This window comes from Thamnophis sirtalis, unplaced genomic scaffold (assembly GCF_051295495.1).
Source record: "Thamnophis sirtalis isolate CommonGarterSnake01/CBP01778 unplaced genomic scaffold, rThaSir2_p1.2 scaffold_2, whole genome shotgun sequence".
Taxonomy (NCBI): domain Eukaryota; kingdom Metazoa; phylum Chordata; class Lepidosauria; order Squamata; family Natricidae; genus Thamnophis; species Thamnophis sirtalis.
In genome coordinates this window covers 120,826,921-120,841,142 of record NW_028261382.1, presented here as the reverse complement: position 1 = coordinate 120,841,142, position 14,222 = coordinate 120,826,921, and the positions used below count along the sequence as shown (strand labels likewise).

At 38.8% G+C, this 14,222-nt stretch overlaps 1 protein-coding gene across 1 annotated transcript in view; it reads right to left on the bottom strand.

Annotated features, from left to right (window-relative positions):
- ANGPT1 (angiopoietin 1) overlaps positions 1 to 14,222 on the bottom strand; it is a 147,184-nt gene that overhangs the window by 47,130 nt on the left and 85,832 nt on the right. Inside the window, exons 4-5 of the mRNA XM_087706775.1 lie at positions 13,455 to 13,687; positions 3,659 to 3,786 (exon numbers count right to left, since the gene is read on the bottom strand). Coding sequence (XP_087562901.1) covers positions 3,659 to 3,786; positions 13,455 to 13,687 — 361 coding nt within the window. The remainder of the gene's footprint in view (positions 1 to 3,658; positions 3,787 to 13,454; positions 13,688 to 14,222) is intronic.

Below are 14,222 nucleotides of genomic sequence, written 5' to 3'. Positions count from 1 at the left end.
AGAAGGGAAATATGCATTGCATTTTGTGTACTTGTCTTTTGTATGACAAACTGGGATGGGAACGTGGAATAGAAGGTGTACAGAGCTAACATTTTTTTTTTTAAAAAAAATCCTTTCCTACATAAGTTTAAAGTTTTTGAATTTTGAGTACTAAAGGTATTACAAAGAAAGAAAAAAAACGCACAATGACAGTGAGATTTACACCACTAAATTATTCATTGTGTGGTCTGCTCATCCCCATAGCAATGAATTGGATAGCAACACCTGCCACAGTAACAGGAGTGGCAGGGCGATTATAAACATTAGCTTTCCATCATTCAAGCCAACAAATGTCCTTAACTGGCTCCCGTCCCAGACAAGGTCAGGGCAGTCAGCCATTAAACACCTTTTAGCATGTTTTGAGGTTGAAATCTGAACACACACATCGAGACACATAAGGAAAGAGGCAGAATTTCACATTGTTCTGCTTTTCTGTTTTTGACAACGGGTTGACTCTTTCAACTGGACATGCTTATAAATGTGGAGGCAGGACTTCGGGCACTGTGGGAGGAAGGTTACAGGACCAGGAACATATACAGGGGAGTTCAAAATTGGTAAGAGAGTGGATGGAAACTCGCTCCTTTCATTTATGCATCACAGATGTCTGCGTGTTCAAAAGAAGCAGGCTTTCATTAAAGCAGCTCCTCTTGTTTTCAAACTTCTTTGCCAACTTTTGGGGGGGAGATTGCAGCTGCATTAAGAAGTTGATTCCTTAAAAGTGAGGTTTCAGGACAGTGGTGGGTTGCTTATCCCGTTCCAACCAGTTCGGCTGGAATGGGGCCGGCGGCATCCGTGTGCACGCGCGCAGTTCACGCATGCATCTTAGCACCTGCGTGATGCTCCAGCTGCTCGCGGAGAATCACGCAGGTGCTATATTGCCATGCGCCTGCGTGGAAGCGCAGAAGCCTTTAAAGACCAGTAAGAAGTGCGGGCAGGTGGGCGGGCCCTTCGCCTTCCCGGAAGTTACTTACTTCCGGGTTCGCTGACCAACCGGTTCGCAGGGACCGCCACGAACCAGTTGAAACCCAACCCTGTTTCAGGAGTTCCTTCAAAAAAAATTGTCCCAAAAGAGGGGTGTCAAACTTGCAACCCATGGGCCAGATCCATCACGCGCTGACAACCCCACCCCCAGTTTAGCAAAGCAGGAAAAAAGTTGTGATATGTCATGTGATGACATCATGACATCGTGAGTTTGACACCCCTGCCCAGAAACTGAAAAAGGAACAGTTTTATTGAATAGTAATGAGATGTGGTGTTCCTCTTCACCTAAGACTTGAAGTATTTCATTTGTGAAGAAGTGGAAGCCCTGCAGAGAACAACTTGAACCAGTACTACCCAAGGGGCTCTGATGTTCTTAGAATATTCATGAATGGGAGAGACATGGTAACAAGGTCAGCCGATGAATAGGCATAACAACTAAGTCAGCCAATGGGAGGTTAAACAGATCTGAGTCTGCGCTGAGGATCAAAACTGAAACTACTCTGTCTGCTCTGAACTGAAAACTCCTCTCTGCTGTCCTGTTGCTTGTGTCCTGCTTGTAACTTCTACCATGTTGAAAGAATCTACTATTGATATTGTATATTTATTCATCTCTTATTATGTATATAAAGGAGTTAATGAATCCAGTTGAATCAGTTATCTGTGTGTGCTTTATGGATTTGATTTTTCTGCAACAAACTCTGATAGATGTGATAGATGTATTGTGGCTCCCTGAATTGATAGAGAAGTTTGCACTAGTCCTTTAAAACAGAGAACTTCTTGTGTTTATTGAAGATAAAATTATACCGAATATTTTAGTGTTTTTATATGAGTGGTTGCTCTACACGCTTCACTTAAACATCATGGTAAGACTGCAATCCAATGAATATTGGTTGGATTGCTGGAGTAGTAAAGAATAATAAGTCTGGAAGAAATCATTCTTTATCCTACTCTCCAGAGAGTTTCCTTTAGCTGACTTTATGGTTTGTTTGCTTTTTCTTACATAGAAAACTTTTCTGTATAGGAAACAAAGTACATAACTGAACTCTAATGTGCACAGCCTTATAGCAAACATGGTTTTTTCTCTCCACTATAGCATTTGATTAATGTAAACAAGGGCTTTAAAAAGGCCTATCATAAATGTACTTGAGGATTCTTTGCCGCCAAAAGGATGAATAGGTGGAATACAAGGCCAAATTTATCCTCAAAACTTGAGAGTGAAAAGCTAAATTTTCTCAACCCAGACTCTCTGTACTTCTGTAAGTCATCTGACATTTTGGGAGTTTAAGGGGTGGGGGGAAATGGGTACCTTTAGGATCTTTGGAACTTTGTAGCTTAACTCTTAAGTCTTGATTTTTAAACTCCTAAATGCAAATCTTAAAAAAAAACCTGTCAGGTACTGAGGATTTAATAGCTGCCAGCTGATGTAAGGTTGTAAGCTGTCATTTGTAAGGTGATGCAATGAGGGCGATTCAGCAATACAGGAATAGCCTCTTTAAGACTCTGATCAGGTTCACACAAGTCATTTACTTCTTTAAGAGGTGTCTATATATACCGTATTTTTCAGAGTATAAGACAAATCTTTTCCCCTCAAAAAAGTGGCTGAAAATCTGGGTGCATCTTATACAGCATTTTTTGCCTCCCAAAACCCAACCCCTTTCACCAAAATGACCATGCATAGCCTTTAGGAGGCTTTCAGAGTGCTCCTGGGGGCTGGGGAGGGCAGAAATGGACTGAAAGTGGGCCCAGGCCTCCTAAAACGGACTGAAAATGGGCCTATAAGTCTCCTAAAAGCTTTGCATGCCCTTTTAAAATGAAAAATGGACTGTTTTTTGCTCATTTTTGCCCCACCCCCACTCTACAAGGAGGAGCACTCTACAAGCCTCCTAAAAGCTATTCATGCCCTTTTTTTGAAAAAAAAAAAAAAAACAGGCCCATTTTCATGAAAAAATGGGCTGTTTTGGGAGGTCTAAAGAGTGCAAAAACTTTTTTTAAAAAATTGCCTCTTCATAAGCTTGGGGCATCTTATACTCCGATGCGTCTTATACTCTGAAAAATAAGGTATGTGGCCATTAGAGGGTGTTTCTCTCTCATCATGTGTCTCATTTTCTCTCCTTGTGTCCATAGCTGAATGGTAAGGGGTTTTATCTGCTGTGTTAATGTCTGTATATATTTCTATATATATACAAACCACTATTAATTGTATAAAGGCTCTGTGTGTTGTGTGCTGTGTTTTGCTCCTAGGTTTATCTCATAATACTAGTCACACTGCCAAAACTCTGACAAAAAAGTCTTTCACTTTTGGGTGCCCATAAAAGGGCTGATGGTGGTCTGAAGTTTTCTATACTGCAGCAACCATACGTGTGACTTTTGAATCATCTTCAAGTCTTTTTCCATAAGAGATACAAGACCCATTCAGTTCCACCCACCTGTTCTTCCCCTGCAATTTTTCCAGGTCTCCCAAGACATGGTGCAAAAAAGGAACTACTGAGAAAGTCATTCCTGCGTATTTCCTGCAGCAGCAGCAGGAATGAAAAGCAGAGTGGCATTTACCAAAGGCCAATTCTAGTTGCCTGACTTTTTGCACAACATGCATTTGAATGGATTAAATGTTTAGAAAGAAACACATACTTTTCTTTACCTTTTTAGGTTCTGATATGTTAGTAACATAAATTGTGTAGACACCGCTTTTATTAAAACCAGCTTGGTATGCATCTGCGCAGTCTCTGAATGGCTTCTCTTCTTCCTTTTTTACATTCTTTAGCAAAACTGCAAAACAGAAAATGAATATGATATTGACATCTGCAGTAATAACCCACAGCAAATCTTCAACCAATTGTGGCATTTCTTCCAGTGACAAGGTTAGCCAGTTTACTTTTCCTGGCAGGCATCTAGACATCAACAGCAAGTTGATGCAGAAATCAATAGCATAGTCTGAACAGAAGCTTCTCAATTCCATTTCTACATGACAGGCATGGAAGCGGGAACAACTCAAAAATGTGACTCGCCTGTTAATTGTCTTAAAGTTAAACTTAAACTAAACATGGAGTGTGTGAGCTTTTTAAACTGAGAATGGTTTTAGGCCTTCAAGTGAAATACTAGAAGCCATACTTCAAAGTTAATGAGCTGCATACTGTACACAATTTATCTGATGATTTAACATGTATTTCACATTTTCTACCTTCTACCTATTAAATTTCATGTTACACTGGAAGAAGTTGGAGTCAACCTTTGGAGAAACCCTGGGGCTACTTCCAAATGTGTGGGAGGTCACTTGTGCACCCCATCATCACAGGCTGAAGATACTGGACTAGTCATCCCATGAGGGAATAGGGCCAGAAAACCTACACCTTGAAAATTAATTCAGTGAACTTACTTCTAAGTAATTAAGTTAATTAATTCAGTGAACTTACTTCTAAGTAAACATATACACTAATGATGAAATTGGTATAACCCATAAATCTTGGACTTATTCAATTATATCCTTCTTCTAACTGATTATGAATCAAAGTTTCTTAAGTGCTTTTTATAGTTTATACATGTCAAAAAACCTTCTCTGTAAACTCAGTTAGTACTTGCAGAACCTGCCCTTCAAGTTATATAAGAACCTAAATTAACCTGAAACTCTCAGTGACTGCAATGCAATAGATAACTAGATCAAGAAACCTAAATATATTAACACAATTGCATTTACATTGCTTACACATACTCTTTCATCTTTATATGGGGGAAAGTTGAAAAGGCACATTTTTTTTCATAGTGCTTTCTCTGACACCCTATTATACCTTGATGGAGGAGATTGTTTTGTAGATTTTTAAAAATCCTATATTAATATAGGATCAATGTAAAAAAGATTGTGGTAAGTTCTAAACGTTTCCTTTATTTTGATATTTCATTTTGATATTATATATGGTAGTTAAAAATCTAAATGGTTAATTCAGATGATAGAGATTCTTACTACTTATCAATGTGGCACTTGTTAATACCTGTGCAAAATCAAAATATAAATGGGTATTTGTTACTGGTTTGAAGTGGGCAGCTATACAAATCAAATAAAAATAATCTTTGTGGACCGTTATTTTTATTATATAATTTTTATTTAATAAAAAAGTTTTGTTTAATGAAACAAATCTGAAAAGGAGAAAATCAGCCTATGGGACTGCTAAGAGCCAACAATGTTCTTACACAACAGGCTGCCTACAGCTAATGGCACAGAGTAGAATTTAATGTATATAAGATAAACCAGTCCTAAGCTTTCTTTATCAGTATTTCTCCATGACATTAAAATGTGTGGGCTTCAACTCCCAGAATTCCCCATGCTGGCTGGAGAATTCTGGGAGTTGAAGTCCACACATTTTAAAGTCAGCGAGGTTCAGAAACATAGTTTTTTACTATGCACAACAGCAAAATCGTCCTTAGAATATATACCTAAAGTCAATGGGACGTCCCCTCCTATTTCTTCAACACAAGTCTAATAGAAGCTGAAACCCATTACCCAGTATTCACACTGTTCTCTCATGCTGCCAGGTAATATTTTGGTATTTTGGTATTTATTAATATTTGTATGCCGCCCTTTTCCCTGGGGGGACTCAGGGCGGCTCACAGTTCAGAAGGAGGGGGGGGGCAAACCAAGTTACATATAGGACAGTACTTCGTTAAAAAACACAACATTCATACTATTCGGGTACGGTGAAGTCTTTAGCCCCAGGCCTGTCGGGACAGCCAGGTTTTAAGGGCTATGCGGAAGGTCTGGGGCTTGAAATGTACATGGGATTGCAGCATGAGGAAAGAACATGCCAGTCCTTACTACAGCTGCCGTCTTTCGAATGACTTTTGGCCAACTTCTTTACCCACACAAAATAACCAAAGTTCATTTTTTTCACAGTTAATATTTCTCTAGGATAAAAAAGCATTTACTGGCTCAAATCGTACCTCTTAGGATATTTTTAAATAACAGCTCTATGAAGAAAGGTTAAAGGGGGGTGGGAATTGATGAGGGTCTCACTGTTCCTTTTGTGTTTCTATCAAATGAGTTTCTCAGCATGGTGTGGTGGAACAAAAGCTTTCTTACAGGTGCCTTTTCTTCCCCCAAACCTGGCGTGAAACTGAGCTGCCAGCGATTGATGTTCTTAAAGGAATCGGATGCTTTTTCTTTCTCTCCACTTCACACTCCGGGTATATGAGTATGTGAACAAAGAATGATGTTTGCTTGGCTGGCAAAATGCCAACCTGTAATTACTCCAGGATGGAGCCACTTTTTTTCCCCAACCAAGTCAAAGGGCTTCCTATGCCAAGAATCTCTTTCCTCCTGCTGCACCTGGGTTGAACTACAATGCAGCTTGCCAAATACTCCACAGCTGTGCCCTAACCAGCCAGCCATCAGCAGGCATTTCCCAAGAAAAAGTCTGCTGGTCAACAGGCAGCTTTAGCTTAGACTCCATGCTGAATATCCTTTTGCAGGAAAAAAAATACTGTAGTCATTAATTGGACATTCAGGAAGGAAAAACATATCTCAGTGAGAAAGCATGTGATTTGTAATCTTATGGTCCCAAGTTCAATCCTAGGGCTCTCTAGGTAAAGGTTTCTGAAGCCTGGAAAAATACCTTTTGAGATAAATCATCTCAAAATATTCACCTTCCTAGCCTCCATTGTACACAAAATTGGCATTTTGCTTTGAGTTTGTTTTCACAAAAAGCTTTTCACACAGCTGGGAACTTTTGGCTTTTCATGAGTGATATAAAGTCTTCAAACAAAATTACAGATCACTGTTTCAATTTCTTCCACTACAGATGATTCTGGTTCAAAAGATGTTCCAATGACACATTTGTTTTCCTAGTAGACTGTTGTGGCCCAGCAGGATCTGGTTGAGCTGCTGATGGACTCGGATAGCGAGGAACCATATGAGTCTGCCATGAAAGATGTGGAGGACTCTGGGCAGGGTTCGGACTCGGAGCAGGGACCAGAGAGGCTGGTTGGCCACCAGGAGGCACCCGAGACATGAAGCAGTGGGGAGGATCAAAGGCAGTTTGTCCCTGATGCTAGATTGAGACAGGCTGAGAAACGGAAGCAGTAACTCCATAGGCAGACTCACAGATGATGATTAAGCACAGGTAGTTGCTGTTTGGCCCCTCCCAAGAGAGATTATAGGTGAGGTGTTGGGAGGGGACATTTGCTGGAAACAACCATTCGAATTAGTGAATAAAATCTATCTGTGTATTCTAGCCGTGTCTGTTCGTTTGGACTCTCTGGGTTGCTTTGTTTGGATTATCTGGATTGCTGCAGCTACTGTATTGAACATGAGTTGCCTGGGCTCTCAGCCAAATGATTCGTTATCTCAGTAATTGAGCAAACAGCCAAGCCTGCATTCTAGTGTATTCACAGTCAGGGGGGTCAGAACAGTAGACTATGGTCAAATATAAAATTCCAACTCACACACTCAAAGTAATATAATAATCAGCATAATGCTTTGCCCAAACTTGCTTTGTATAGTCCTGTGATGGAGAACCTATGGCACGCAAGCCAGAAGTGTCACATAGACCCATCTCTCCTGGCACGTGAGCTGCCACTCATTGCTCTTTGGGGTTCCAGCATACCAGCCAGCTGGTTTTCACATAGGAACATTGGAAATCAGAAGAACAGCTGCCCGATGCTCATGCGTGCACTGGGAAGATCTTCCAGTTTGTGGCACACACATGCACACCATCCAGCTGATCTTTGCATGTGCATGCACACCACAAATTGAAAGACCAGGTGGCTGGTGCACATGCATGCATCGGAAACTGGAATATAATCTTCCCGGTGCATGCATGTGCACTAGGTGGCTGCTCTTCTGGTTTCTGGTGCATGCATATGCACCGGCCAGCTGATCCTCATTTGTGCATGCATGCCAGAAACCAGAAGACCCAGATGGCCCATGCGCATGCATCTTCCCAGTGCATGCATGTGCACTGGATGGCTGCTTTTCTCGTTTCTGGCACACACATGCCTCACATTTCAAAAAAGTTCACCAATACTGATACAGCCATTTAATTTCATAGTAATTTGGAGTGTTTAAAGCAGGGTATCAAAGGAGCTATAAAAACAAAACAGGCATAAGTATACCAGTTCTCTCCAGTGTAATTTCAGGTATTTTTACTAGAACTATAGCAGTCTTAGTTGGAAAAATTGGCTGGTAATTTTGGAAGCTGCAGCCTAAACACATTTGGAAAGCCACCAAGTCAACAAAACTATTATGTAGGGATTGTTAAATGCTGAATGAAATTTAATTAACCTGAAGAAGATAAATCAATTTATAAATTGAATAATTATTCATAAATTGGTCTCTTTGTGTGTTTGAATAATATCAATAGCCATTCTGCTAATTACTCTGTGGATGATTCCCATTTTCTATTGAAGATAGGTTGGTGATATAGCTGATCAAGCCTAATTATTATAATCATTCCTTAGAATCACCTTATCAATTAAATTCTAAGAAAAGACTTGGAATGAAGTTGTCTAATATCAAGTGGGAAGAATCAGGATGGTGTGCTAAGCTCCAGTTCAGCTGATTTATTGCTTATTCCTATACACAAGAATATATTCAACTAACAGCACAAAAATGGCCCTAGATAAGAGTTAATAGAATTCAAGAGCAGATGGACTTGGACTGCTGTGGGATTTTAATGACTCCTGTTTGATTCCTTTCTTAAGTCCACCCCCAGGCTGTGCTTCTCCTTCTCCTACACCTAAACTGTATATAACAATGTGGTATAGCATATAATATACATTATTTAACTGTCACTATTTGAGTTAAAGAGGCAAGACATTGATGTTATATCAATGCAGTCACTGCAATAGAATCCTGCAAACATTACTGAGTAGATTATGTTAAAGTATTGGTAATGTTTATCCAACTGAAACACATATTTTACTTATGTAAATTGGGGAATGAATATATAGGGGTGGGTTCTGGCAGGCACTACTGTTGGTTTGCTCATGTGCGTGCTTCATGCGCACTGCATGCGCATGCACGGTGTAATAAAAATGGTTCTACATATGCGCAGAAGCAAAAACAAGATGATGGCATCTATGGCGCCGCCCCAAGAACCGGTTCAGGGGTGGGGCAGGCCTGGGTTGCTGCTGGTTTCAGCAACCCACACCGCCATACCACTGCCGGTTTGGCTGACTTTGTCCAAACCGGTAAGAACCTACCACTGATACATATATACATATATACATATATACATATATACATATATACATATATACATATATACATATATACATATATACATATATACATATATACATATATACATATATACATATATACATATATACATGCATACATGCATACATGCATACATGCATACATGCATACATGCATACATGCATACATATATACATGCATACATGCATACATGCATGCATACATGCATGCATACATGCATACATGCATACATGCATACATGCATACATGCATACATGCATACATGCATACATGCATACATGCATACATGCATACATGCATACATGCATACATGCATACATGCATACATGCATACATGTCAAAGTCAACAAAAAGCCTGAGTATTGGCGTAAAATAAGAATAATGAATATAGATCTAATCATTTGATATTTATTTCCAATAGTATTTCAAAACTTATCATCCGACAATGGAAGCTAATGAGCATGACTCAGATATGAACGAGATCAACATAAATTGGCTCTTGGGAAATTTGACTCTGTGTCTTTTTTTATGGACTTCAAAGATGGATCACATATCTTCTATAGCCCAAAAGCACAACATGCACACCAACAGGAGATATCAATAGACTTAGAGCAATCCCAACACTTAGAGAAAAAAACAATTAAATAGCAGAAAATGAAACTAATAGTAGCTTGCTAAAAAGCCTGAAAAGCATAAGCAGACTATTTCAGGAAGTGAAATAGAACAAATTAAGAGTTTGAAATATTTAGTGTTGGTGCTACCTGCTATTGGTTTTTGGAAAATTCATATAGAATACATGAAACAATCAGCCTTGAAATGCTAAGTGTTTCTTAGCATTTAGTGTATCTTTCATGTCCTTGCAAGGCAAGGAACATATTCTTGCTGCATTTCAGTTATTTGAGGCAAAGTTTATAATTCAGACGTTTTATGGAATACACTTAGGCCAATTTTCTGATTATGAATCTCCAGAAATGGTCCAAACCAGGTTTATACAATCAATTTTCCATGGATAAAAATACGTATCAAATGCTTTCCTTAGGTAGGAAAACAATTGTTGAAAGTAGAGGTAAAGGCATGGCTGCTCATATATAATTTTTGGCTCAAATCCTCTCCCCCCCCCCTCCCAGCAGGATTGATCCTTCTAATGATGACAGATCAGTTTCAAAGCTCTTGGAATTTACTAGTCCTCAAAAAATGTGTCCTTTTCGGCCTCTCTCTTAGCCCACTATTGTCTTTATAATATAAAATAACCTGTCAAATGGCCAAAGCCAGATTATTTGATACTAAACTATAGAATGAACTTAGTTTAAAACATATCAAGGAACATTTAAAATACCCTAAGTGGAAATCATGTAGATTTTCAACCACATGTATATCCCGTACTCAGCAGCAATTCTTTTTTTAGAAAGACATGATGTTTTACCTACAGCAGTTCTCAGTGGTAGATTAGGTAAAATTCCCCTTTGTCAGAAAAACCTATCAGCACAATTCAAACTTGATAAAAAACCACCCAACATGTTTTGTGCACTGCACATATTATCAAAATATTTCTCAATCTCTCATCTGTCCCTTGTAATACAAGATAGGAAAATCAGATAAGTTTTATCTTGCTTTTCTCTTATTAGACCATAAGCCTAACATCACATTTAATGGGGCTGAATTCGGTGTCACATCTGTTAAAGTATCTAAATATATTACTACAGATTTAGATTTGTGTAACAAACAATAAATATTATGCCCATGATGAGTTTTGTTTCATAGTATGCTATTAGACTTTTACACAAAGTTTAAAAAGTCTATGCTACATTACCATAATGCACTTTTTCTTTTATTGTTCTGATCGTTGATCAAATAGACGTGATGAAATGTGGAAAAATAAGATTACTGCTGGCTCACCTCAGATACTTTGGGCAGGAAATTAAGATGATTTGACATCTGTGTTGAGGTTTTAAGCCTTTTGCATGGCCTGGCTTTGCTACCTTAATATATAATAAAAGTTAAATATCGGGTTCTTAAATTTATACCCAGGATTTTTATACTAATATTCTCAATTTATTTATTATAGACTATCGGTTTAGTATTAATAATATAGGAAAAATATTATTCTTCTATAAGGAGAGGTTTTGACATTTTGAAACTTCTCTCGAAAGAAAAAAGTTAAAAATCAGATTCTTAAATTTTCTCAACTTCAGAATGGTATATGCCTCCTTCATCCATTATAATAATGTAGAATAATCAAGTTTATTTAATGTGTGTGTGTGTGTGTGTGTGTGTGTGTGTGTGTGTGTGTGTGTGTGTGTCTCCATCCCTTGGGGACTGTGTTCTGTTAAGATACAGCCTGTTGTGCCCTAAAATGGCTTCTACCATACTGCCATAAATGGCTTCTACTGTACAGCACAATGGAGTTGCCATGGTAAGAGCTTCACAGTACTTTACAAGGGGGTTCCCACTGGTAAGTGGGGAAATCCAACATTAGAAATTATATTTGGTTGGGACATTTTCAACAAAATCAGGGTTTTCCTGTCTAATACAGGATTAGGATTAATAAATACCCAGGCAAAACCAGGTTATCAGATAGTTAGATAATATTTTTCAAACCAACTTAACTATAGTTTAAAAATACAAAACAAAAAGTGGAAATTAGATCTGGGAGATACCAACAGACTTAACCAAATTGACTCAGGAGAAGTGCAGCACTTTAATAAAAGAGATTTGTATTTTTATCAGGCTAGGGAATGGAGGCACGTCAGTATTGGCCCGACTAGCTACAGTTGCTGCCATTTTCCTTTTGACAACATCAGGACCTCCACTGGTTGCCCACACTACTTTGAGTAGTCAGGATTTGTCGATTTGTCAAAATGACTACCAGAATAAGAATACAGATGAGCAAAAGACTAAGGACAAATTGATCTGTACCAGAGATGAGTTCCTACCAGTTCGGACCGGTTTGGCGGAGTAGGTAATAACTCAGCCAGCCATGTGCCTGAACTAGTTCTATCAGTGGCGCCATAGGTGGCCCATCTTGTTTTTTTGCTTCTGCACATGCACAGAAGTAATTTTTTTACTACTGTGCATCAAGAGTTCACACATGCTTGATGTGCATCCCTGAGAGAACTAGCAATAACAGAAGTCGGAACCCACCCCTGATCTGTACCATCTGCAATATGGCAAGAGTCAAACTTCAGTGTTCAACCCAACCCTAGCAAATGCAAATCCTCTGAAAATGATCAGAATTTACAGGTAATTCTTCAAGAACCAGCAAGCCTCATCCAATATGAAAGAAAGTTTTCTAGGTTCTCAGGAAGGAGACAGTTCATTCCAGAGCAGCAAGAGGCCATACAATTTAGATAGTTAATGTGAAAGAAAGGAGAAAATTGCTCCTCGCTGACAGTTCTCATACCAGGGGTGGGATCTTACCAGTTTAACAACTAGTTCACTGAGCACATTCTGAGCATGTGCTGAGTGCGCACATGCGCAATTGAGAGAATATTCACCTTCCGGATTGCTGCTTGGGAAGGAAAATAGCTGAGGTGTGGCAATTCACTCTGCTGAGCGACTCAGCTGAGAAGATACAGATAGGTAAAGCGCAGGGTCAGGTGGGCAGGCCCACTTGATTGTGTGAGCGAACTAGTTCACTTCCAGCTGATCATCAGAGCTACCAATTCAGTAGCTGGGCTGAATTCCAAACCGATTGAATCCTACCCCTGTCTCATAATTTATGTTTTTGGTGCAAACTAGTCTGCTTTAATTTGGGAATTATCTCTATAGATGAGAAACAACAAAGAAATCTGCTTAAGAAGATCTCAGTATCTTCCTTGATTTTGGAACCCGACACCCAATGTTCTCATTTCACACTACCAGACCAATTCCTGATAAGCACATTAGTAATGGCTTGTACTCCTTCCATCCCAAAATGCACCACTTTAATGTAGTCAAATCAAATGATTTTACATTCTTAAGAAAAACAAATAAAATGTTTTCGCTCTTAGACTCCAAGGGGAACTTATATACCTACTTCCAATGAGCTGGTCTACAATCAGCAATATCAATCCTCACAGACCATTGGTATTAGTAATGGAAATATGGAGGAAGGCACGTTTTTTGTTCCTTTTTCCCCCCACTAACTAGTTTGGGGAGTTGTATACTGGAATGAATAAAGTCATTCATTGCACTAAAGACATTCAAACAATCTTACCCCTGTTTATTTTTCAAACTAATACCATCTTACCTCCATCTTTAGAACAAATGCTGACCAGGCTATGGACTGTGTCCATGAGTTCAAGTTGTTGCTTCTGCATAATGCTGTTATTGGTTGTTGCTTTACTTAGTTGCCTCTCAAGTTCTTGGATAATGTAGGTTTGACGAGATACCAAAACTTGCAGGTCCCCCTTTTCCTCTTTTAACGTATCTAGTTCCTCTTTATGCCTTTCTTCCATGTCAAGAATCTTGTGTTCCAATAGACTGGGGAAACAAACACATTTCAGTGTCACATGTTTGTTTTAGCATGTATGAATAGGTTGAAGGGGTTGGAGAAGAGTGCAGATTATGTATGTGGAACGGCTCAAGGTCTCTTTTTCTCTAACCTAGCTTTCCTGAATTGTATGCCACATGTTCCCAACCTAGGAAACTGGTTAAATACAGCTGATTCTGACCTATCATCTGCCTTCAAAAATCTGGCTCTGCAAAAGACCTATTCCCATTCCCACATGCAAATCACACACATGTGTATGAGAGAGAAAGAGAAGGAAATACACTGCAGAAGATTATTTAATTATGTGTATGTAGATCACAATTCACTCACAAATATTGCTCAACAATAAAACAAACCTCAACAAAGTAATAGAAAAACAATATGCTATATAACATGATAATGTTCCCGCAAGTTACAAGGGAATTGTAAGGTATATACATCTAATGGGTAATAATAATAATAATAATAATAATAATAATAATAATAATAATAATAATTCTTGTGGGATTTCCGTATACAAACCGA